The sequence below is a fragment of the Nerophis ophidion genome, linkage group LG08 (assembly GCF_033978795.1).
Source record: "Nerophis ophidion isolate RoL-2023_Sa linkage group LG08, RoL_Noph_v1.0, whole genome shotgun sequence".
Classification (NCBI taxonomy): domain Eukaryota; kingdom Metazoa; phylum Chordata; class Actinopteri; order Syngnathiformes; family Syngnathidae; genus Nerophis; species Nerophis ophidion.
Genome location: NC_084618.1, coordinates 13,938,329 through 13,962,033, shown reverse-complemented (window position 1 = coordinate 13,962,033; position 23,705 = coordinate 13,938,329). Strand labels below are relative to the sequence as shown.

Here is a 23,705-nt window from a genome sequence, read left to right as displayed (position 1 = left end):
TCACGCACCATTAGCTTAAACTGTAATTATATGATACTGTTTAAGAATCCGCGGGACAGATTGCAGATTAACGTGTTGGCACAGCAAATGTTCCCCGCACAAAAAAGTTTTTTCTTAGAAAGTTTTGCGGATGCTACTTTGGATGCTCATGGCTATTTATTGGTCGACCTGACACCTTTCTGTCCAGAACAATACAGAGTGAGGTCGGGCGTGCTTCCGCACCAGTGGCCCGTTGTCTACGTGCCAAAAACATAATGTCAAAGCGTGTAAAGAGGAACGGTCCCATGTTAAAAGCTCTGTACCATGCCACACCACAAAAACGTCGAGATATTCTGAGTCACGGCTCACCAGACTTTATCCAGACGCTGTGTGAAATTGCTTTAAACATTCTGAAGGGTAATGTGCCCTTATCACCATCTCAATTTGCTCAGCTTAAAAAACAAAAGAAAATCATCCGACTGCTGGCTGATAAAAGGACTGGACTGAAACGCAAACGCCAGACTCTGATGAAACAGTCGGGCGGTTTTCTTCTACCCTTACTGGCCACCGTCGTACCGTTTATAGGGAATCTTATCGGTGGATTGAGCGGAAAAGGTTGAAGATGAAAAAGGCTCAAAAAATGTTTCTCCTATCCCCCCAACAATTAAATCGTCTGACTCGCCCGGAGCCGACCATCAGAGACTCGGCGGAGGATGATCTAGATGTTAAAATGAGAGCCGTCTTAAACGAACCCGGAATGAATCCTCATGAAAGAATAAAAATATACGATACCCTGCTGCAGAGATATCTCGGCCTGTTGAAGCAGGGGCAACGGGAGGAGAAAAGGATGACTCTGACTTTACACAAGGATTTGCGGGGTGAACCATGGAATGACTCTGAGGATAAACCGGAGGATAAACCAGAGGATAAACCGATGGATAAACCGGAGGATAAACCTCGGAATACTGTCGGGGGGTCAAAGGATGTCACGATGATCGAAGTTCTGAAAATCCTCCCCCGACGCGACCGTAACAACGCCGAGTACATTATGAAAAAATTATCCGAGAATGATAAGGGGTGGACCTCTAAAGGAGAGTTTGTTCAAAACGGTACACCGGTGCAGGGATCTCATATGATCGATTTACTGAAACACCTGATGCAACGGTCCAAAAATCCACAGACCCGCACGCCTGAGGGTTGGAGAAAATTTTTAACAGCGTTGACGGAGCTAAATGTCCCCACATCGACCATTCATAACCCCAGAGCACGAGATCAATACAGACGTCTGAAAGCGGATGGAGAGTTTGAATCAGAATGGGTGGAAAAAGAAACATTTCTATCCCCCGAGAGGAAAAGAAGAGGTAGAAAAGTGACATTGTCCCCACATTGGTTAAACCTTGAATGAATGATGACAAAACACTTGTTTCAATAAAATGTTTTTTTATTCATCAAACGCAGTGTGTACAGCATTTTCATTTCAACGGTTCAAAAAAGTTTCTAAACAACAGACGTCTTGTACGCCACAACGACTACTATTATTCTTATTCGTGCTAGTACAACGTTGAATTTTTTTAACCAGGGTATATGCTTCAAGATCATTTTTTACTACATCATCTGTGTATAAAGACAAAACTTGTTCAAAAGACAGTCCGCAAAATCGATGGTGCAGATAATAAACGCAGTGTTGACCGCACACTGTGGACAAAGGGTGTTGAAGCTGTAGGTTGTGGTACAATATACGGTCAGAACGATTTTCCAAAAAGTTCAAGATGCTCCGAGGGTAGTAATCAAAATCGGGAGAAAATCCATAAGAATCAAAAAAAGTGGCGGTCCCATCTTCCTCCAGAGTCATCGATAACCAGTGTCCCCCGGTCGATGTCCTTCGTGGGTGTTGACGATAAAGTAGGAGGGTGGGGTAAAGGAGCGAGTCAGTGAGGGGAGTTGGTCGGAGGCCCATACACCACAGAAAACATTCCCCAACACTCGTTGCAGAAGCTTCTCCAGTTGATGGTTATTCATCTCCGTCGTCAATAATAATCCACCAGCACTTGTCGTTTGGAATCAATTTCCAAAATAGAATCGTAACATGCGTAAACCACAAGAGTGACCGTGTTGGGTAAGGGTACTCTGAATCTCATTTCCAACCTCAAAGTGCCATTAGAAACCCGAGACAATGCGTCGCTGTCCTCTCCCGGATTGAGATTGAACACAAACAGCGAATAACCCCGTTCAAAATCTTGTCTGTTGATGCACAGAGGTAAATCTTTCATATGCCTCCCTGTAGCGGTAAACATGTTGTAAAACTCTCTGACCGAAGCCCCCTGGTTAAATTGTGGTTGGAAAGCTTTGGAGGGAATTTGTTTTCCCGCGTGACAGAGGGTGATGTATTCTGCGTTAAAATGCTGGAAATTAAAGGGTGAGAGATCTCTTCTTCCTGTGAAAGCTTCATGATTTACCATACCCAAAACAATGTATTTAGGCATCGTGCCCAAAAACAAATTTTCTTGGGTGCATACTCTGGAATTTTCAGGGATAGAGTAGGTTTTCACGCTGACCCGTGACAAAGGGTAGAGTGCGTTTCCTTTGAGTAAGGCCGAGGCGTGCCCCAATCGTACGGCCGGCGAAACGGTGACCTTTTTTGTGAAGAGAGAGGCACCCAGCACTTTCAGACGGAAAGTACCGTCCGCAGCCCCTGTGAGACAAAAGGCGTCGCTGGCACGCGTGAGTTTGATCCTCAGATCCACCGAGTTGAGAAGGAGTCTCTCGCTGAAAAGAATGTCTGCGTGGAGGGGTCCTAGTAGCTGAACCTCTTTAGATTCAGCCGTGTAACCGGCTCTGATGTTGAGTCCTTTGTTTGGTCCGTTCGCTGTTTCTATAGAGTCTATTGAGCCGCCGGTGTCTTTGTGGAATAACCCGGCTGAGAATTGACTTCTGAGTGTGGCTTCAGAATAGTTTAGTAGCGTTTCAATTATCGCCCTGTATGGGTGTGTGGCGCTGGATTGAGAAATCAGTCTTTCCCCGAGCATAATGTCGCATTGGCTGAAGATGGTGTTTAGAGGATAATTGATGAGACCCACATTGGCGTCGTTTGGGATATTTGATCCATCGGCGCGGGTAATTTTAACCCGCAGGTAAAGTAATGTGTCATTCAGATCCAAGTACTTTTCACCTTCTCCCGGGATGAAAAATTCAATAGGACCCCCGTCAGTGATGGCGGATAGCGGCAGGACTTCTGTGTAGGATTTATCATCGATAGACATCTGAGTCATAGGAGCTGAAAATAAATCCAGCTCGGCCATCGTGCATTCGGCCGAATTTTGATGTAAAAGAGCCATCTTTTTTCTTTTTTTTTTAAAATATATCGTGTGAGGGAACGACAGTCCTTCTCTTTGAAAACCTTTTACCGACTGATTTTCTTCTCCCCAGATGACGGCGTTTTTTACCACTCGTTGAGAGACGTCGTCCCGGGGGTCTCTTTCGGGGTTGTCTAGCCAGGACCATTATTCCTCCTGATCCGTCTTGTACCCCACTACCCATTTTTCCAACGGCATGACTGAATACGTCGGAAGCGATATTTTTTGCCGCTGTTTTAAGATGAGGTTTGACCAGGGCAAAACCTCTTTTCACCAGAGGTGATACAAAACGAAACAACCTGGAAAACACGGAGCCTATCCCACGCCCGTACATCACAGGTGAACCTGTGAAACCGGGGAGGGAACCCCCCACTTGGCTTTCGTAATAACCCACTAAACGTAGAGGGTCGTGCATGGGTTGACTCATTCTCATTGTTGTTGGTTTTACTTTCTAACGGGTCTAAAGTGGAGCTTCGCGATGGTCTTTCCAAAGGTGAAGTCGACGTGTTTGTTCTGATCAGATTTAATCTCCACCCTGATGTTTTCAATGTGATTTTTCGAGACGGGTAAATAGTAGGCGGGGTTAAAACACTTGGTGACAATCTCACCGTAAGATCCCTCTACACTCACGATTCTCAAAAGAGGAGCATAAGCGTCGCCTACTATCTGAGGTCGCACCACGTCACTGTAACAGTAGAGATGGTAGAAACCGGCGTTTATATCCGCGGGATAGGGGGCCGACCCACGGTCAAAGTTGATCCACTTTCCAGGTTTCACTCCCATGATGTAAGCCAGGGAAGGGGAAAAACGAAAATGAGTTTGACCCCCTGATTGATAGGAGATTCGCTTTTTAACATCGTCAAAGGCTATCCTCACATCGTTGTCAATTTTTTGTAAAGATTCATTCAGTTCATTTATGAATCGTGTAATGTTCTCATAACATCCCCCTCTCAATTCTTGACGGTAAACTATCCCCATTCCAGGATTGCTTTCAGGTCCCACCGGTGGAGGTCTCTTTAGCCATTCATAAAATGCTCCGTTACAAACATTATACCATGAGCGAGGGTATGAAATCTCTGTTAAGGCCACCTCCCATGAGCCTGCTAAATCTATATGTTGACTTAAATCTATCTGGTAATGGGAACTTTTGTTTTCTTTAAATACGTTGAGGCTGGCGTTGGAGGGTAAGGTGAGGTAAAAACCCTCGTTGCAGGAATGATCCATAATGCTCGATGATCTTTAGACTGTGAGGCTCATCAAAGGCATCAGATTGTTTTATACATTTGTAAGGAGGTCAGCGTCCACCCAACTGTTGAATTTTTCGGGCCAGTTTTTCCAGTGCACTAGAACTTGTTTTTTGCCACCGACCGTACGTCGTTTTAGAATTTCCTCCACATGATAGCGCTTGTCCTCGCTCTCTTTTACTTTCTGCAACTCGGCTTCGTAAAAAGAACCCTCTATTATTTCACCGTCAAAATCTTTCAGTCTGTATGCCGGGGGAGATCGAGGGAGACGTCGTGTTATTGTAAACACCTCGTCTGTAAAACTCTGTTCATATTTTTTATCAAACACTCCTCTCACTTTGGATATTCTCACCATATCTCCCGTGGCAAATTTGTATTTGCGTTTGAATGCTGTGAATGAGCCGTAGAGATTCTCAAACACTTGAGGGGTATTTTCCAAAGTCACATCCACCGGTTTCATTTTAATACTGCTGTGATATCCGTGATTGTAGCTTTTTACCAAGTCTTGTAAGACGTCTAGGTAGCGCCTGGTGTTGTTGGCTGTAAAATATCTCCACATTCTCCCTTTCAGAGTACGATTAAATCTTTCAACCACCGAAGCTTTGAGATCGCTGGCCGTAGAAAAATGTACAATATTGTGTTTCTTCATCAGAGCTTGAAAACTCTTGTTAAAAAATTATTTTCCCGCGTCGGTTTGGAGTTTGCGAGGAATCTGACTTTCCCCCAACACCGATTGAAACGATTCAACCACCTCCATGGACGTCTTTCTCCTCAAAACCCTCACATAGGCCTTCTTGGAAAATACATCTATGACCGTTAATAAATAATTATAACCGTCGTTATATTCAGCCAAGGCTTGCATGTCACAGAGGTCGGCTTGAAACTGGGTTAAAGGTCGCGGGACAAAGACTCTGTTTCTTGGAAAATGAATGCGAACCGGTTTATGGAGTGTATAGGCGTCCTGTCCCGTTAAATATTCTTGAACTTTTTCTTTTGTGACACGTTGCCCCGTTTCATCCTGCACAGCTCGACGGAGTCGATCTACCCCTCCAAAACTACCCGGGTGTGCGGGTGTATAGTATGCTTTTTCCATAGCTTTCTCCATTGTGGAAAGACAAAGAGAAATGAACTCGTGTTGCTTGGTACACATTTCTTTTATTCATTCATGGAAACAACACAATGAATCTAAAACAGTTTGTTTTTATTCATTCATGGACACCACACAGCGAATCTAAAACAATTTTTCTATAAACTATAAACTATAATCAAGGTTTGATGTAAAACAGGTATACCGTAGGTGAATTTAATCGCTTCGTGCAGTTTTTGTAGTTCAAACAAAACGTTGACGGGGATGTCGCATCGTAGACGATACATCGACATATCAACAAACAGAGCATATAAAATGAACACGTGATAAGGAGAAGGTTGAAAAGACTTTTCTTTAGACCATTCCTTCAAAATTGTTTCAAAAATGTCAAAGTCAAAAGCATGAGAGACAACGGATTTCCAGGTAGCTTCCCAGGTAGGCTTAGAGCGGGCATAATCAAGAATAATTTGTAGTTTTTGAGGTTTGTCTCGTTTTAGAACATACGCTTCCATCGCGTCAATCAACGGGTAAATAACAGCGTGGTTTTCGATAGAGTTTACAAGTTTTCTCCAATAATTACCCATCTTTTTTGTAATTATTCCAACACTCTGTCACCATATCCAGATGTCTCAAAATCGTTTCATCACCCCGTACCAACTCGTTGTACACGTCATCTATGGCCCACCAGACATTTCTCTCAGATTTCAGTTGAGACAGCAGAGAGTCGGCGTAGGATTCGACCCTTGAATCCTCAGCCTCGATGCGACGAAGCATCAGCAAGCGTTGAATGGCTTGAATGAATTTAGACGTACGCAGAGTCTTGATGAGTCCGTCGTAGTTGTACAGGAGAAAGTCCTCTTCATAGGGTTCCAGGCACGGGTGGTTTCTCTGGCTCGGATGGTTCACCCGACAACCGTAACATTCGCTCTGCCTGAACTGGCGGATGGCCTCGTTGAGGAGATGAAACACGGCCGTTTTCACCGTGCTGGTGAAAAGCAACCACTTCCCCCCATCGGTTTCATCATCGATGTGCAACGGGGGGTCCAAGAGTGACGGGGATGGTGACGGGGTTGGTGGCGGGGACGGCGGAGGTGTTATGATGATCAGGTCATTCTCCTTTTCCTCCTCCTTCCTATCGTCATCTGGCAAAGACTGCGTAGCGTTGTCGGTTTTCATCCCCCATCTGCAGAAACATCTGCCGAAGCGACACGTCTCATCGTCGCTCACCACCTCCGATCCAGCCGTCGTTTCAGGAGGGTTAAAGATCTCGGCCATGTTTGCTTCATCAGTCGTGTTTACGGATGGTTTGAAATCGTCCTGTGGTATAAGACGGGTCTTTACGCGTCTGATGGTCTTGTTTGCCATTTTCTTGTTTGAGATCCGTGCGTTCAAAAAAGGGAGCCAATATGGTCTGGTCGAAAAAAAAAATTGCAGGGTGGGGTTGTTTTTATAGGGAGGGTCGAAAAAAAAAGTCTCGACCAATCAAACTAACGCTATGATTTTCAAAGGGTATTGGACGAGTCGGAGGAGGGGGTGTTTCCTTGAAGGTTATTGGTTGAAACTGAAGCGGGGGAGGTCCTTTCGTCCTCCGTCGGGGGTGTGGTCTCAAAGGACAACTTTCTTCTCGTCGTCAGCATGCTTTTCCATTGTCGACTGCTTCGGAACAAGTCGTTTATTTTCTCCTTCATCGTCGCCATTCGCTCTCGCCATGCCACGATGGGTACGACCACCAACGGTGTAAACATCCCGCATTCATCGTTGAAAGACTCCAGGGAAAAGACATCGGGCTCGGTCCACTGAGCCGGATAGGTACCGGTGATTTTTGGAGCACGGAGACTGGCACGTAAAAACCAACGACCCGAGGCTGAAGATTTCGTCTCCCAGGTAGCGCTGAACAGAATTCTTCTCTCATTCAACTCATCCATCGTCGGGTAAGTAAACAAGCTTCCTTTTACGCGTTTATCCACCGGTGAAGGATCACGCCACAGGAAATCGGGCATTGCCAGTCTTAAAACTTCCCAATCCACGGTAGATAACGATGAAAATATCGAGAAAGGGCTTCCGTCTCTTCTTTCTTTTAGCTGAAATAAGCAGATATCCCCCATTTCGTATCTGAATACAAATCCAAAAGATCCCTCCATCCCGTACGCTTCCAAGTCCCATTTCTCACGCAAAGACTCGGTCAGCGGCATCTGAATACGATTTAGAAACACTCGACTTTTTTGCGGAGCGTCAATGTAAGTTTTATTATTTTTATAAATCGACACAGGCGTTTCACTAATCATGACCGAATCGAACAAAGTCTTTACGCTAACGTATAAAGCTCCAAATAATGACTAAGCCTTACACCGCCCTTTTGTACCCCTCCTCTACGTGTGTGTGTGTGTGTGTGTGTGTGTGTGTGTGTGTGTGTGTGTGTGTGTGTGTGTGTGTGTGTGTGTGTGTGCGTGTGTGCGTGTGTGTGTGTGTGTGCGTGTCCACATCTCCACACGTAACATTCCCAGCCATCAATACATCGAAATCTGGAAGTTGTTTCAAACGATCGTAAACATTTAAACTATCAAATATATGGTCACATGCTGCTCAGATGACATTGCTTTCTTAAAAAACTGAACCCTCCTTTGTTCCCTCGTCAGGTCTTAACTCCACCCTCTTCCTGGTTTAACCACTCCCACCGCAGGTCTTAACTCTGCCCTCTTTCTGTTTAAAACTCCACCCTCTTCCTGGTTTAACCACTCCCACCGCAGGTCTTAACTCCACCCTCTTCCGGGTAAGCCACACCCACTTGACCTTGACATTTGAACCTGACCTTTGACTTTGACCTTTGACTTTGACCTTTAACCTTGACCCCTCATAAATCATTTACCTTTGAACTTGACCCCTCATAAATCATTGACCTTTGACCTTGAGGGGTCATAAATCATTGATTTATGAGGGGTCATAAATCACTTTTTGACTAAAGGTGTCCCCTTAACTTCTCTGTTGTATTTATTTTTAAGTTATCATGCCATGGTTTTACCAGTCTGGCCCACTTGGGAACAGGTTTTCCTCCATGTGGCCCCTGAGCTAAAATGAATTTGACACCCCTGGTGTAGAGTCTTTAACCTTCTGTAACCTATTGTTTTATTTTCATTCTCTTGTAGAGTCTTTAACCTTCTGTAAACTATTGTTTTATTTTCATTATGTTAAAACCAAGTCCCCTTTGCATTTTGCTGTCCTTTGTAAGGTTTTTGTGCATGGTGACACCCAGGAAACAAAGTCTTCGTCAATGATGGTTCTTCAGATATTTTTCTTTGTCCTGCTCTGGCTTTCTGCCTGGGATTTGTCCTGTCAAGGCATCGATCTTTTATGGCTTCCTGGCGGAAAATATGTCCCAGGAACTTGTTTTGCCAACGTTCTCAAGGTCTGTCTTTCTAGACTTGGTTTTAGACTTTGTCACTGGTAACTCTTTCGACCCAGGCGCCCATAGAACCATATTTTTTTATGAGACTGTATCCAATTGGAATGAATCGTGCAGTCCATTTCTAGAAATCACCTGTGTCTTCCTGGCAGAAAATGTGCCAAAGGAACTTTTTTTGGCCACATTCTATGTCTCTTTTTCTAGACTTGGTTTAAGACTTTTTCACTGGTAACTATTTTGACCCAGACGCCTATAGAACAATACTTTTTTCATCAGACTGTAGCCAATTGGAATGAGTCGTGCAGTTCATTTCTAAAATCACCTGTGTCTTCCTGGCAGAAAATGTGCCAAAGGAACTTTTTTGGGCCACATTCTATGTCTCTTTTTCTAGACTTGGTTTAAGACTTTGTCATTGGTAACTTTTTCGACCCAGACGCCTATAGAACAATACTTTTTTCATCAGACTGTATCCAATTGGAAAGAATCGTGCAGTCCATTTCTACAAATCACCCGTGTCTTCCTGGCAGAAAATGTGCCCCAGAACCTTGTTTTGGCAACGTTCTAAAGGTCCTTCTTTTTAGACTTGGTTTAAGACTTTGTCACTGGTAACTCTTTCGACCCAGACGCCTATAGAACCATATTTTTGTATCAGACTGTATCCAATTGGAATGAATCATGCAGTTCATTTCCAGAAATCAACTGTGGCTTCCTGCCGGAAAATGTGCCCCAGGAACTTGTTTTGGCCACATTCTATATGTCTCTCTTTCTAGACTTGGTTTAAGACTTTTTCACTGGAAACACTTTCGACCCAGACGCCTATAGAACCATATTTTTGTATCAGACTGTATCCAATTGGAATGAATCGTGCAGTCCATTTTTAAAATCACCTGTGTCTTCCTGGCGGGAAATGTGCCCGAGGAACTTTTTTTGGCCACATTCTATGTCTCTCTTTCTAGACTTGGTTTAAGACTTTGTCATTGGTAACTCTTTCGACCCAGACGGCTATAGAACAATACTTTTTTCATCAGACTGTATCCAATTGGAATGAATCATGCAGTCCATTCCTACAAATCACCTGTGGCTTCCTGGTGGAAAAGTGCCACAGGACCTTGTTTTGGCAACGTTCTAAAGGTCCTTCTTTTTAGACTTGGTTTAAGACTTTGTCACTGGAAACACTTTCGACCCAGACACCTATAGAACCATATTTTTGTATCAGACTGTATCCAATTGGAATGAATCATGCAGTCCATTTCTAGAAATCACCTGTGTCTTCCTGGCGGGAAATGTGCCCGAGGAACTTTTTTGGGCCACATTCTATGTCTCTCTTTCTAGACTTGGTTTAAGACTTTGTCACTGGTAACTCTTTCGACCCAGATGCCTATAGAACCATAGTATTGTATCAGACTGTATCCAATTGGAATGAATCGTGCAGTCCATTTCTAAAATCACCTGTGTCTTCCTGGCAGAAAATGTGCCAAAGGAACTTTTTTTGGCCACATTCTATGTCTCTTTTTCTAGACATGGTTTAAGACTTTGTCACTGGTAACTATTTTGACCCAGACGCCTATAGAACAATACTTTTTTCATCAGACTGTAGCCAATTGGAATGAGTCGTGCAGTCAATTTCTACAAATCACCCTTGTCTTCCTGGCGGAAATGTGCCCCAGGACCTTGTTTTGGCAACGTTCTAAAGGTCCTTCTTACTAGACTTGGTTTAAGGCTTTGTCACTGGTAACTCTTTTGACCCAGACGCCCATAGAACCATATTTTTTGATGAGACTGTATCCAATTAGAATGAATCGTGCAGTCCATTTCTAGAAATCACCTGTGTCTTCCTGGAGGAAAATGTGCCCAAGTAACTATTTTTGGCCACATTCTATGTCTCTCTTTCTAGACTTGGTTTAAGACTTTGTCATTGGTAACTCTTTCAACCCAGACGCCTATAGAACCATATTTTTATATCAGACTGTATCCAATTGGAATTAATCGTGCAGTCCATTTTTAAAATCACCTGTGTCTTCCTGGAGGAAAATGTACCCAAGTAACTATTTTTGGCCACATTCTTTGTCTCTCTTTCTAGACTTAGTTTAAGACTTTGTCATTGGTAACTCTTTCGACCCAGACGCCTATAGAACCATATTTTTATATCAGACTGTATCCAATTGGAATGAATCGTGCAGTTCATTTCTAGAAATCACCTGTGTCTTCCTGCCGGACAATGTGCCCCAGGAACTTGTTTTGGCCACATTCTATATGTCTCTCTTTCTAGAATTGGTTTAAGACTTTTTCACTGGAAACACTTTCGAACCAGACACCTATAGAACCATATTTTTGTATCAGACTGTATCCAATTGGAATGAATCATGCAGTCCATTTCTAGAAATCACCTGTGTCTTCCTGGCGGAAAAGTGCTCCAGGACCTTGTTTTGGCAACGTTCTAAAGGTCCTTCTTACTAAACTTGGTTTAACACTTTGTCACTGGTAACTCTTTCGACCCAGACGCCCATAGAACCATATTTTTTTATCAGACTGTATCCAATTAGAATGAATCGTGCAGTCCATTTCTAGAAATCACCTGTGTCTTCCTGGCGGAAAATGTGCCCCAGGAACTTGTTTTGGCCACATTCTATATGTCTCTCTTTCTAGACTTGGTTTAAGACTTTTTCACTGGAAACACTTTCGACCCAGACGCCTATAGAACCATATTTTTGTATCAGACTGTATCCAATTAGAATGAATCGTTCAGTTAATTTCTAGAAATCACCTGTGGCTTCTTGGCGGAAAATGTGCCCCAGGAAATTGTTTTGGCCACATTCTATGTCTCTTTTTCTAGACATGGTTTAAGACTTTGTCACTGGTAACTATTTTGACCCAGACGCCTATAGAACAATACTTTTTTCATCAGACTGTAGCCAATTGGAATGAGTCGTGCAGTCAATTTCTACAAATCACCCTTGTCTTCCTGGCGGAAATGTGCCCCAGGACCTTGTTTTGGCAACGTTCTAAAGGTCCTTCTTACTAGACTTGGTTTAAGGCTTTGTCACTGGTAACTCTTTTGACCCAGACGCCCATAGAACCATATTTTTTGATGAGACTGTATCCAATTAGAATGAATCGTGCAGTCCATTTCTAGAAATCACCTGTGTCTTCCTGGAGGAAAATGTGCCCAAGTAACTATTTTTGGCCACATTCTATGTCTCTCTTTCTAGACTTGGTTTAAGACTTTGTCATTGGTAACTCTTTCAACCCAGACGCCTATAGAACCATATTTTTATATCAGACTGTATCCAATTGGAATTAATCGTGCAGTCCATTTTTAAAATCACCTGTGTCTTCCTGGAGGAAAATGTACCCAAGTAACTATTTTTGGCCACATTCTTTGTCTCTCTTTCTAGACTTAGTTTAAGACTTTGTCATTGGTAACTCTTTCGACCCAGACGCCTATAGAACCATATTTTTATATCAGACTGTATCCAATTGGAATGAATCGTGCAGTTCATTTCTAGAAATCACCTGTGTCTTCCTGCCGGACAATGTGCCCCAGGAACTTGTTTTGGCCACATTCTATATGTCTCTCTTTCTAGAATTGGTTTAAGACTTTTTCACTGGAAACACTTTCGAACCAGACACCTATAGAACCATATTTTTGTATCAGACTGTATCCAATTGGAATGAATCATGCAGTCCATTTCTAGAAATCACCTGTGTCTTCCTGGCGGAAAAGTGCTCCAGGACCTTGTTTTGGCAACGTTCTAAAGGTCCTTCTTACTAAACTTGGTTTAACACTTTGTCACTGGTAACTCTTTCGACCCAGACGCCCATAGAACCATATTTTTTTATCAGACTGTATCCAATTAGAATGAATCGTGCAGTCCATTTCTAGAAATCACCTGTGTCTTCCTGGCGGAAAATGTGCCCCAGGAACTTGTTTTGGCCACATTCTATATGTCTCTCTTTCTAGACTTGGTTTAAGACTTTTTCACTGGAAACACTTTCGACCCAGACGCCTATAGAACCATATTTTTGTATCAGACTGTATCCAATTAGAATGAATCGTTCAGTTAATTTCTAGAAATCACCTGTGGCTTCTTGGCGGAAAATGTGCCCCAGGAAATTGTTTTGGCAATGTTCTAAAGGTCTGTCTTTGTAGACTTGGTTTAAGACTTTGTCGCTAGTAACTCTTTCGACCCCGACGCCTATAGAACAATACTTTTTCATCAGACCGTATCCAATTGGAATGAATCGTGCATTCCAAATTATAGAAATCACCTGTCTCAATTCACGGATCGTCGTGAGTTGGACCAAAGAACTTCAAAGGTAAAGGAGCATTTATTCAAAGAAACACAACAACAAAGTAAACTATCCTACGCAAATACATTCCAATCTGGTTGAGGTACTCTGTATTATTTGTCTAATACTTACTTTAAGTACTTTAGTCTAATCCAAGGTTGGTGTTAGCATGCACAACTACTGCGTATGAGCTTCTGGAAGGTGGTCTAGTCAATGAATAATATTTCATATTTTTGTATCCTACACAACCCTCTATTTCTTGGTTTCCTCGATTTGCTCCACCTCGCTGGACTCGTCCACCACCTTGCCGTTGACCATGGTCTGGGTCACCACCTTCACGATCTTCCGGGTGCGAACTTCGGGCTCCTCTGCGTGGGCGGACAGTTAAATGAAATAGTGAAAATACTAGACAACTCGTCTTTTAGTAGTAAGTAAACAAACAAAGACCCCTAATTAGTCTGCTGACGTATCGTGTCATTTATAATTCTATTATTTTGTCTACATTATGAGGGACAAACTGTAAAAAAAAAATATTATTAACCTACTTGTCCATTTACTGTTACTATCTGCTTATTTTCTGTTTGAACATTTTCTATCTTCACTTCTGTTAAAATGTAATAATCACTTATTCTTCTCCTCTTTGATACTTGACATTAGTTTTGGATGATACCACACATTTAGGTATCGATCCGATACCAAGTAGCTACAGGATCATACATTGGTCATATTCAAAGTCCTCATGTGTCCAGGGACACGTTTACTGAGTTTCTAAACATATTATGATTTTGTGATGTGAAAAAATATCGATGTAATCATAGTAGAATTGACTAGTACTTGGTATCATTACAGTAGATGTCAGGTGTAGATCCACCCATGGCGTTTGTTTACATTGTGACTCCGGTGAGCTATTGTATCCGCCTGCCGTGTGTAGTGAAGCATGTTTAGCTATTCCTCATCCTCCAGTGATAATGTTACTTGTAAGAAACTCATTCTATTCGTCGCCATCGAGGCGAGGATTACTGATTTAGAAGTAGATGAAACAATGCGGGTGTTACTTTTTACACCAAAATGCATCCATTCTCCCTTTTCTGTTTACACATTGTGTCTGCTTGTAAGTACTCAGTGAGTGTGCGCTGCCCAACATGCTCCTCTGCTCGTAAAACCAGCATTGCGGCGGGGGCCGGTACTTTTTAGAGATGGTATAGTACAGAATATGAGTCATTAGTATCGCAGTGCTATGCCGTACAACTCTAGTGCGGATGTGCTTTGTGGACGCCGTCTGCTCCCCCAAGCTGCAAGTCTTTGCTGTCGTCCAGCGTTCGGTTTTTGTGAACTTTGCAGCCAGTTCAGTTTTACTTTTGTTTTGCGCAGCCTTCCCTGAGTTTCAATGCCTTTTTCTTAAGCCTTTTTGTTTATTTTTCATTTAAACATTAGATACCTTTGTGATCACGACATCTACAAAGCAATTAGCAACCTGTTGCCACCTACTGACGTGGAAGAGTATTACACTGCCGAGCTCGAGACAGTACCGACGCTCAACCACGACACATTGTTTGTGGATTATAATTACTGGTTTGCGAAAAAAATGTTTACCCAAATAGGTGAAATTACGTAACACTACAGTGGTTGTTGTGATGACTTTAATACCATATCGTTGCACCTCTATTTTATGTTTATTTATGTTATCAACATGTAACTCACATTTTATTAATCATAACCAGCCCCGCCCCCCCAGGATTAGGTTTTTTTTTTTTTTCCCGATATTACAAGAATAAAGTTACAAAGTTACAAAAATAACTTCAAAATTCACCTATTGTAGTGTTATGGTTAAATAAATAAAACATGTTATATTTTTAATTCTTTCATCATTCCATACTACTTTAATGGATTTAAAATTAACATATTACTAATTGGCAGAGGTGGGACCAAGTCATTGTTTTGCAAGTCACAAGTAAGTCTCAAGTCTTTGCCCTCAAGTCTCGAGTCAAGACAGGCAAGTACCGAGTCAAGTCCAAAGTCAAGACTGGAAAGTCTCAAGTCAAGTCCCAAGTCCTGCATTTTGAGTTTCGAGTCATTTCAAGTCATTTCCTGTGGACGGGACTCTCGCTGCTGTCTTGGAGCCACTATGGATTGAACTTTCACAGTATCATGTTAGACCCGCTCGACATCCATTGCTTTCGGTCCCCTAGAGGGGGGGGGGGGGGGGGGGTTGCCCACATCTGAGGTCCTCTCCAAGGTTTCTCATAGTCAGCATTGTCACTGGCGTCCCACTGGATGTGAATTCTCCCTGCCCACTGGGTGTGAGTTTTCCTTGCCCTTTTGTGGGTTCTTCCGAGGATGTTGTAGTCGTAATGATTTGTGCAGTCCTTTGAGACATTTGTGATTTGGGGCTGTATAAATAAACATTGATTGATTGATTGATTTTAACCCCAGACTAATATATTTACACAGATTGTGTATGATTTTAAAACGCTGTATGCATTTATTAAAACAAGTGCATTTGAAACTGCAGGAAAAAAATAGTGCTGACATTGCACTTCATAATAGCACTATTAACCCGTCATTTTAAACATTTAACTCATTCCTTTACAGAATAAACACATTTTAAAAAAACAAGTGCAACTGTACTTATTTGCACAAAGGTGTTAACATTGTATTTCCATGGCATTTTGCATTGTAACTAGTTCAACAGCAGTTTCTATCCTGTTCTTACCTTATCTCATTGATCTCATCTCATATTCTATGTGTGTTTATGTGTGCGTACACATGAAAAACATAACAAATACATGAAGATAACAATGAACAGAGTCGTACTTTTTAGATGTCAGGGCCCTATGCAATATGTACACATATTCTTAATATAGTATACATTTTAACCGACCTTTATTTGACTATGTCTGTCTTTTTGTAGGTGGCTAAAATACGCGGTGCTACTGACCGCCGTCTAACGTTGCGTTACTGTGTGTGATGCATTCACCAACGTAACGTTATGTGTAGGTACGTCATGCAACCCCGCTTAAAAAAAAATCACCTGACAAAAAGTATGAATAAAGTAGCGAACTGCAGTGGACGCAACAGATTGTCGTGTTTGCAATGACATTATAACCATAGACATCTTATAATTAGACACAGCATTGGCTGCTATTACACGAGCAATTTGGCCGCCATCTTGAAGAGGCGACAAGGTGCCAGCGAGCAGCCTAAACTGACAGGTAGAAAACAAAGATGTCGGGCTGGTGTTCAGCGTTTTCCTGCTCAAATGAGAGGACTGTTGAAAATAGGATTCTGGGGCTTACTTTTCATAAGTAAGATTTAACATTAACGTACTATTGGTTGTATTTTGTGAAAATAATATCGCCACAGAGTTGAGAAGGAGCAAAGATCTTCAATATTTGTATGTGAAAATCACAAAGAAATCTTCTGGGGGAGGATGACGCCCCTACAGGTATTTGGTTAACAAAACTAAAACAAAATTCACCAGCCACCACTGATTATGATGCATTCTCATTTTAGGCAAAATATAAGACAATACTCTCTTAACAGTCTAATTGTAACCAGGAATAAGTCTTCAAGTAACAATATTCAAATTCTAACTTTGTTGGGTAAGACAGCCTTTGGTTTTATTCTGAATCCAGTGAAACAGATTGGTGGTTTTAGTTCATACAAAGACTTTCAGGTGTTTATATATGTTTAAGTATTTGGCAGACACTTTTGTCCAAACCAACATACATAAAAAATACATACAAAACAATCACTGTAAACATGATTATTTAAGGGAAGAATGTAATAGAAAATATCAATACAAAGTGTCAAGACAGAATAAACTCTCTGTTGCTGCAAAAACGGAGATACAGTCTATAGGTCCCTAAGATATATATATATATATCTAATGTATTCATGCATTGTTTATGTAGGATATACACATGTATATATAACTTAATAATATTGTTTCTTCAACTTAAAAATAGCTGACCGTTTTTTTCCCCCTTCTCTGGGATTATTATTCCCAGTTTTAATCTCGGACGTCTGGTCACTTATAGTATATAAGAATATTATATTACTGTTAAGCAAACTATGAACACGCCAAAACATGTGTCCTTTATCATAGTTACACGTATGACAAAAAAGAGGGTGGAAATGAGTGGTATTCAGTGAGGTAAAATGAATTAAATGCGCTGACAGCTCATTGCTCCTGCCAAATAAATTGCACTGAGTGGAGTGGATCACCACTCCAAGATGGCGGCCCCGCGTCTCGTCTGCGCCAGTAGGCAGTAGCGCTCGATGCTGCGCACACTTATAAGATGTCTATGGTTCTAACGTTAGCAGTGAGTTTACAGCCTCACTGAATTAACTACACAACAAATAAAAGTTACATTACTCAGCCAATAAACGTTAGCTTTCATTTAAAACTTACCCTTCATTGTGCATCTTGAAATGTCAAACGAAGTAGGAAGTTGTTGCGTCTCCGTCTGTAATCTTCGAAACCGCATTCTTTGCTTACTGGAAATCGTTTTTTGTTGACCAACTCGTAGTTTTAATCCCCGAACGAAAATATTTTTGGCATAATTTTTCCTCACTGGCGGGTTGTTTGAGAGATCTTCTTCGTTGGTTTTCCTGCAATTTGATTGGCTGAATGCTGTGTGACGAATACAACGTGGATGTAATTTGATTGGCTGTTGTTCTGACAAGAAGCGCGCACACGCTGACAGACACGCGTACACGAGGGAAGATACGGAGCGCTCCTGAATAACTTTTTAATCGTTGGGTTTTGGGGAAAGTAGCAAGTCATGTCAAGTCACAAGTCATTGATGTTAAAGTCTAAGTCGAGTTGCAAGTATTTTTACATTTTGTCAAGTCAAGTCTAAAGTCATCAAATTCATGACTCGAGTCTGACTCGAGTCCAAGTCACGTGACTCGAGTCCACACCCCTGCTAATTGGAACATTGAAAAAAATTTTAAAAAATACTCACTTTTTGGTGGAGGAGGAACTTCCTTAAGACTACGGAAGAGAAAAACAGAAAAAGTTGTTTTGAACCGGAGTGAAAATAAAAACATTTTTTTCCAGCAAGATAAAAGTCGGTTCCGCCTCAACCTTTGAAAAATAAACATCGATTAAATGTTAATCCCGAAATTAATGCAAACATTTACATGAGAGAAAATGATCAACAAGCGGTGTTAACTAACATTTGAGCACATTCATCCATTTTCTTCTGCTTATCTGAGGTGGGGTCGCGGGGGTAGCAGCGTAAGCAGAGAAGCCCAGACTTCCCTCTCCCCAGCCACTTGGTCCAGCTCTTCCTTTCCCAGGCCAGTTTTCCCAACATGTCCTGGGTCTTCCCCGTGGCCTCTTGCCGGTTTGTACATGCCTTAGACACCTCCCTAGGGAGGCGTTCGGGTGGCATCCTGAGCAGATGCCCAAACCACCTCATCTGACTCCTCTCCATGTGGAGGAGTGTTTAAATAATCATGTATATATATTATCACACAACTTTAGTATTTCCTAAAGTCTGTTGCTATAGTTATTAGCTATTGTGCTTTAGCTGCATTATTTCTATCTGTGCAAGGACAAAACTACCCGTCTGAGGGGTGGCCTCAGCCGCAGATGTTATCCTTGTTTTAGCCCGCTGACAGCCAAGGACTTCAAGGACCTCAACGCAGATAAGATGACAGCACGCAGAGGAAGCAGAGACAAAGCGAAATGACAAGGTCCCAGCACATTCCGTCACGTATTGTGCGTCCTGGACCTGCTTTGCAAAATATATGTGACCACTCCTTTTAGAAGCGGCCTCAGTGATGTTGACTGTGGAACTCCTGAATAAATAGAGGGACACGGGAGCTGAACCTTGGAGCGTAGGGCGAGACTGTGACTAAGTGTGCAGCTCCATGCGTTCTCCTCATGAGTTAAATTGAACTCTGTCTCTGCATGGTACCTTGCTTCTTGTTTGATTAATAGCTATCATCAGTGTTTGAACCTGACAAGGAGCAGAGGCTTTACTTTGAGCTCCTCACGGATGACAGAGCTCCTCACCCTATCTCTAAGGGAGAGACCCGCCAACTCACTTGGGCCGCTTGTACCCGTGATCTTGTCCTTTCGGTCATGACCCAAAACTCATGACCTCAGGTGAGGATGGGAACGTAGAACCTTGGAGCGTAGGGCGAGACTGTGACTAAGTGTGCAGCTCCATGCGTTCTCCTCATGAGTTAAATTGAACTCTGTCTCTGCATGGCACCTTGCTTCTTGTCTGATTAATAGCTATCATCAGTGTTTGAACCTGACAAGAAGCAGAGGCTTTACTTTGAGCTCCTCACCCTATCTTTAAGGGAGAGACCCGCCAACTCACTTGGGCCGCTTGTACCCGTGATCTTGTCCTTTCGGTCATGACCCAAAACTCATGACCTCAGGTGAGGATGGGAACGTAGATCCACCGGTAAATTGAGAGCTTTGCCTTCCGGCTCAGCTACTTCTTCACCACAACGGATAATTACAGGGTCTGCAGTATCCGCCTGTCGATCTCACGATCCACTCTTCCCTCACTCGTGAACAAGACTCCGAGGTACTTGAACTCCTCCACTTGGGGCAGGGTCTCCTCCCCAACCCGGAGATGGCACTCCATCGTTTCCCGCGCGAGAACCATGGACTCGGACTTGGAGGTGCTGATTCTCATCCCAGTCCCTTCACAGTCGGCTGCAAACCGATCCAGTGAGAGCCGAAGATCCAGATGAAGCCATCGTGCAGTCCATTTCTAAAATCACCTGTGTCTTCCTGGAGGAAAATGTGCCCAAGGAAATATTTTTGGCCACATTCTTTGTCTCTCTTTCTAGACTTGGTTTAAGACTTTGTCACTGGAAACACTTTCGACCCAGACGCCTATAGAACCATAGTTTTGTATCAGACTGTATCCAATTGGAATGAATCATGCAGTCCATTTCTAGAAATCCCCTGTGTCTTCCTGGCAGAAAATGTGCCAAAATAACTTTTTTGGGCCACATTCTATGTCTCTTTTTCTAGACTTGGTTTAAGACTTTGTCACTGGTAACTCTTTCGACCAAGAACCATATTTTTGTATCAGACTGTTTCCAATTGGAATGAATCATGCAGTCCATGACCCAAAACTCATGACCTCAGGTGAGGATGGGAACGTAGATCCACCGGTAAATTGAGAGCTTTGCCTTCCGGCTCAGCTCCTTCTTCACCACAACGGATAAATACAGGGTCTGCAGTATCCGCCTGTCGATCTCACGATCAACTCTTCCCTCACTCGTGAACAAGACTCCGAGGTACTTGAACTCCTCCACTTGGGGCAGGGTCTCCTCCCCAACCCGGAGATGGCACTCCATCCTTTCCCGGGCGAGAACCATGGACTCGGACTTGGAGGTGCTGATTCTCATCCCGGTCGCTTCACAGTCGGCTGCGAACCGATCCAGTGAGAGCCGAAGATCTAGATGAAGCCATCGTGCAGTCCATTTCTAAAATCACCTGTGTCTTCCTGGAGGAAAATGTGCCCAAGGAAATATTTTTGGCCACATTCTTTGTCTCTCTTTCTAGACTTGGTTTAAGACTTTGTCACTGGAAACCCTTTCGACCCAGACGCCTATAGAACCATAGTTTTGTATCAGACTGTATCCAATTGGAATGAATCATGCAGTCCATTTCTAGAAATCCCCTGTGTCTTCCTGGCAGAAAATGTGCCAAAGGAACTTTTTTTGGCCACATTCTATGTCTCTTTTTCTAGACTTGGTTTAAGACTTTGTCACTGGTAACTCTTTCGACCAAGGCGCCTATAGAACCATATTTTTGTATCAGACTGTATCCAATTGGAATGAATCATGCAGTCCATGACCCAAAACTCATGACCTCAGGTGAGGATGGGAACGTAGATCCACCGGTAAATTGAGAGCTTTGCCTTCCGGCTCAGCTACTTCTTCACCACAACGGATAATTACAGGGTCTGCAGTATCCGCCTGTCGATCTCACGATCCACTCTTCCCTCACTCGTGAACAAGACTCCGAGGTACTTGAACTCCTCCACTTGGGGCAGGGTCTCCTCCCCAACCCGGAGATGGCACTCCATCCTTTCCCGGGCGAGAACCATGGACTCGGACTTGGAGGTGCTGATTCTCATCCCAGTCCCTTCACAGTCGGCTGCGAACCGATCCAGTGAGAGCCGAGGATCCAGATGAAGCCATCAGGACCACATCATCTGCAAAAGGCAGAGACCTAATCCTGCAGCCACCAAAACCGGATCCCCTCAACGCCCTGACTGCGCCTAGAAATTCTGTCCATAAAATTTATGAACAGAATCGGTGACAGTTGAGCACATGATCGCTGAAATTCAAACTAGTTAGCTTCTTATGCTACATGCTATCATCTGATATAGACAGAAGAAATAGGACAACCTGACTAAAGCTTTTAGTCAAGCAAATTCAAAAACCTATTCCAGGACTTTGAGAAGAGCTTTTTACGCTAAGCTAAGTGGCCTCTCCGTCTTCTCACCTTTCCTCGCCCTCCAGCAGACGCCTGTAGGTGGCGATCTCCATCTCCAGGTTCTGCTTGATGCGGAGCAGATGCTCGTAGTCGGTCTTGGTGCGCTGCATGTCCAGCCGGAGCTGCGAGAGGTCTTCCTCCAGCTGGTTGAGGGTGACCTGCAGACGCTCCATCTCGCTCGAGTACTTGAGACCCGTCTCGCCCAAGTTCCCGTCCAGGACGGCGACCTGGTCGTGGATAAAATAAGTGTCGAGACGTTGGGATTCTGAATATTGACTTTTGCGTTCTTTTTTTCCCCACTCTTGGCTCTTGGCAAAGACGATCACACTCCCTCCCCCTCTCTGCGTCTGCTCTGCTCGGCTCTTGGTCTCGTCCTGTCTTGTTTAAATTGCACTGCTCTCTAGAATCTGAACGAAGGGAATTGATCAACTTGCCTGTCAACAAAATTGACAAGATCTCGGGTTTTGGGGGAAGCCGTCTGTCTTGACGGAACGGTTTTTGCCGGACACACGACGGACTGTTGGGAACCATTAAAAGATTACAGTTGGTACAAAATGCGGCTGCTAGACTTTTGACAAGAACAAGAAAGTTTGATCACATTACGCCTGTACTGGCTCACCAGCACTGGCATCCTGTGCCCTTAAGATGTGACTTTAAGGTTTTACTACTTACGTATAAAATACTACACGGTCTAGCTCCAGCCTATCTTGCCGATTGTATTGTACCATATGTCCCGGCAAGAAATCTGCCTTCAAAAGACTCCGGCTTATTAGTGATTCCTAGAGCCCAAAAAAAGTCTGCGGGCTATAGAGCGTTTTCCGTTCGGGCTCCAGTACTCTGGAATGCCCTCCCGGTAACAGTTCTAGATGCTACCTCAGTAGAAGCATTTAAGTCTCACCTTAAAACTCATCTGTATACTCTAGCCTTTAAATAGACCTCCTTTTTAGACCAGTTGATCTGCCGCTTCTTTTCTTTCTCCTATGTCCCCCCCTCCCTTGTGGAGGGGGTCCGGTCCGATGACCATGGATGAAGTACTGGCTGTCCAGAGTCGAGACCCAGGATGGACCGCTCGTCTGGACCCAGGATGGACCGCTCGCCTGTATCGATTGGGGACATCTCTACACTGCTGATCCGCCTCCGCTTGAGATGGTCTCCTGTGGACGGGACTCTCGCTGCTGTCTTGGATCCGCTTTGGACTGAACTCTCGCGGCTGTGTTGGAGCCACTATGGATTGAACTTTCACAGTATCATGTTAGACCCGTTCGACATCCATTGCTTTCGGTCCCCTAGGGAGGGGGGGGGGGGGGGGGGTTGCCCACATCTGAGGTCCTCTCCAAGGTTTCTCATAGTCAGCATTGTCACTGGCGTCCCACTGGATGTGAATTCTCCCTGCCCACTGGGTGTGAGTTTTCTTTGCCCTTTTGTGGGTTCTTCCGAGGATGTTGTAGTCGTAATGATTTGTGCAGCCCTTTGAGACATTTGTGATTTGGGGCTATATAAATAAACATTGATTGATTGATTGATTGAACCCTTTCAGTCGGGAACATTGATGATATCTACCTATTTGGAGCCATGATAACTGGACATCTGTCAATCAATCAATCAATTACTGTTTACTTATATAGCCCCAAATCACGAGTGTCTCAAATGGCTGCACAAGTTACAACGACATTCTGGGCTCAGATCTCACATCAGAGCAAGAAAAAACTAAATCCAATGGGATGGACGTCGAGTGGATCTAGCATAATATTGTGAGAGTCCAGTCCATAGTGGGATTTAACATAATAGTGGGAGTCCAGTCCATAGCAGATCTACTATAATTGTGGGAGTCCAGTCCATAGTGGATCTAACATAATAGTGGGAGTCC

At 43.3% G+C, this 23,705-nt stretch overlaps 1 protein-coding gene across 2 annotated transcripts in view; it reads right to left on the bottom strand.

The window, feature by feature from the left end:
• Window positions 1-13,089: 13,089 nt before the first annotated feature.
• The window catches only part of si:ch211-243g18.2 (uncharacterized protein LOC559906 homolog), a 39,842-nt gene continuing 29,226 nt past the window's right edge, over window positions 13,090-23,705 (bottom strand). For both annotated transcript variants that reach the window (XM_061907311.1, XM_061907312.1), the window contains exons 9-11: window positions 21,848-22,065; window positions 18,324-18,352; window positions 13,090-13,721 (exon numbers count right to left, since the gene is read on the bottom strand). In XM_061907311.1, the coding sequence (XP_061763295.1) occupies window positions 13,606-13,721; window positions 18,324-18,352; window positions 21,848-22,065 (363 nt within the window). In that variant the 3' untranslated portion in view covers window positions 13,090-13,605. The remainder of the gene's footprint in view (window positions 13,722-18,323; window positions 18,353-21,847; window positions 22,066-23,705) is intronic.